General features: G+C 41.3%; 1 protein-coding gene across 1 annotated transcript; it reads left to right on the forward strand.

Moving 5' to 3' along the window:
• The first annotated feature begins 1,457 nt into the window (after positions 1–1,457).
• On the forward strand, positions 1,458–2,261 carry LOC132624147 (uncharacterized). Its single transcript, XM_060338970.1, has 2 exons — positions 1,458–1,691; positions 1,821–2,261. Exons 1-2 carry the CDS (start codon positions 1,458–1,460, stop codon positions 2,259–2,261), a joined length of 675 nt encoding a protein of 224 aa, XP_060194953.1.
• Positions 2,262–2,878: the final 617 nt, after the last annotated feature.

The following is a 2,878-nucleotide window of genomic DNA, read 5'->3' on the forward strand; positions in this document are numbered from 1 at the left end:
TCAAAGCAATTCAAGAACTCCCACTGCCAAGAACAAAGAAAGATGTCATAAGCTTCTTAGGAAGGTTGAATTACATAGGATGCTTCATCGCTCAGTCCACAGTAATCATAGAACCAATTCTCAAACTCCTCAAGAAAGATGCTCCAACTAAATGGGCGGAGGACTGTCAGAAAGCCTTTGACACAATCAAAATATATTGTTAAATCCACCCGTTTTGGTCCCACCAAGGCCGAGAAGTCTTTTTCTTCTATACATGTCAGTATCAGAAAATGCTTTTGGGTGCATGTTGGCACAAAATGATGAAACAAGAAAGAAAGAGAGGGCCATCTATTACATCAGTAAGAAGTTCACACCCAGTGAATCCAGATATTCCTTGGTGGAAAAGTCGTGTTGCGCTCTAACTTGGGTGTCTAAAAAATTGAGACATTATATGGCTGCATACACGACTCATTTGATCTCAAGAATGGACCCCCTAAGGTACATCTTTTGCCAGCCTATGCCGACAGGGAAGTTGGCCAAATGGCAAATGCTATTAAGCGAGTTCGACATTCAATACGTCATACAGAAAGCAGTTAAGGGGTAAGCATTAGCAGATTTACTGGCAGTAAGCCTAGTAGATGACAATCTCGAACCTTTGTGGACTTACTTCCCAGACGAAGAGATAATGACAATTGAGGACGAAGAAAATTAAGATGAATTAGGCTGGAAAGTATACTTCGATGGAGCAGTCAACTTTAAAGGATCAGGAATCGGGGCCGTTTTGGTTTCAGAGTTAGGTCAATATTATCCAGTGACCGCCAAGTTGAAATTCAATTGCACTAACAACATGGCTGAATACGAGGCATGTATCTTGGGCCTATGTTTAGCTCTCCACATGGATGTGAGAGATATTTAGTAATTGGCGACTCAGATCTTTTAATTCATCAGGTTTGAGAAGAGTGGGCCATAAAAATGAGAAGATCATACCGTATGTCGAACTTATTTAAAGATTAGCAGATCATTTCCGAGAGGTAAAGTTCAAGCACATACCAAGAACCCAGAATGAGTTCTTGCTGATGCATTGACAACAATAGCATCCATGGTTCAACATCCTGACAATAGGTACATTGATCATGTCAAAGTTGAAATCAAAGATCGACCGGCTCACTGTGCTTTTGTAGAGGCAGAGACTGATGGAAAACCTTGGTATGTTGACATTAAAATGTTCCTGGAGAAAGTAATATCCCGAAGGAATCACCATCAATCAGAAGAAAACTACCAGGAAGTTGGTGAGTGGTTTATTTCTCAACAAGAATGTTCTGTACAAAAGAACCCCAGATTTAGGATTACTTAGATGTGTTGACTCCATCGAAGCCACAAGATTGATTGAAGAGGTTCCTACTGGAACCTGCGGGCCTCACATGAATGGGTTCGTACTAGCAAATAAAATCTTAAGACCAAGTTATTACTAGATGACCATGGAGAACGATTGTAGCAAATTCATCCAGAAATGCCACAAGTGTCAAATTCATGGAGACTTGATAAAGGTTCCTCTAACAGAACTGAATGCCATGATGTCACCGTGGCCATTCGCCACTTGGGGCATGGATGTCATAGGACCAATTGAGCCAGCTACGTCAAACAAACATCGTTTCATCTTAGTTGCCATAGACTACTTCACCAAGTGGGTAGAAGCGACATCTTATGCATCGGTAACAAAGAAAGTAGTCGCAGACTTTGTGCGCAACAACATCATATGCTGATTTGGTATCCCAGAATCAGTCATAACAGACAATGGGGCTAATTTGAACAGCCACTTGATGAAGAAGATGTGTGTGTAGTTCCGAATCACTCATCGGAATTCAACCGCATACCGGCCACAAATGAATGGGGCTGTGGAAGCCGCCAATAAAAACATCATGAAGATCATCAGAAAAATGATTGATAACTACAAAGACTGGCATGAACAACTGCCTTATGCATTACTGGGATATCGCACTACTGCCAGGACTTCAACTGGGGCTACTCCGTACCTGTTGGTGTATGGCCCTGAAGCAGTAATACCTGCTGAAGTAGAAATCCCTTCACTTCGAATAGTACAAGAAGCCGAGTTAGACGATGCAGAATGGATCTGCAATAGGTATGAGCAACTGGCTTTGGTAGATGAAAAGAGGATGGTTGTTGTTTGCCATGGTGAACTATACCAACAAATAACGGCGCTAGCTTTCAACAAGCGTGTGAGAACCAGGCAATTGGTGCTCAAACGAATATTCCCAAACTAAGAGGAATACAAAGGAAAGCTTACACCAAACATGCAAGGGCCCTATATGGTGCGAAAAGTACTATCAGGAGGAGTCGTGGTACTTGCTGAGATTGACGGTCAAGAGTGGCCAAGGGTAATCAATTCAGATGCCATCAAGAGATACTACGTGTGAAGAAGAAGATGGCTACGAAGATCTAGAGTTTTTATAGTTTATGTTACTTTAATTGCATTTCCTCTACCTGTAATTTTGCATTTTTCTTAGAAAAAACCAAATCCAAATGATGTACGAACTACACGAAGACCTGATTCCCTATACTTATAAGGGGATACGTAGGCACTTTTCCAAGCTCGGTCGCTTTAACCCCAAAAATCCAAAATTATGTATTTTGAACTACGTTATGACCTGATTCCCATTTTAGGATACGTGGGCACTCTTTTGAGTTCAGTCTCACAAAAAATTCCAATATATTTTACCCTGAATTACGTTTCGACCTGATTCCCGAAACAGGATATGTAGGCACTCTCCCGAGCTTGGTCATTCCAAACAAAATTCCCAATAAACCTTAGAAAACCTCAGAAATGCTTTAGCCAGAGAGAGTTAAAGGTAACCCCACAAGGAAACTGGGGACAGAAATT

This window comes from Lycium barbarum, chromosome 12 (genome assembly GCF_019175385.1).
Source record: "Lycium barbarum isolate Lr01 chromosome 12, ASM1917538v2, whole genome shotgun sequence".
Lineage (NCBI taxonomy): Eukaryota > Viridiplantae > Streptophyta > Magnoliopsida > Solanales > Solanaceae > Lycium > Lycium barbarum.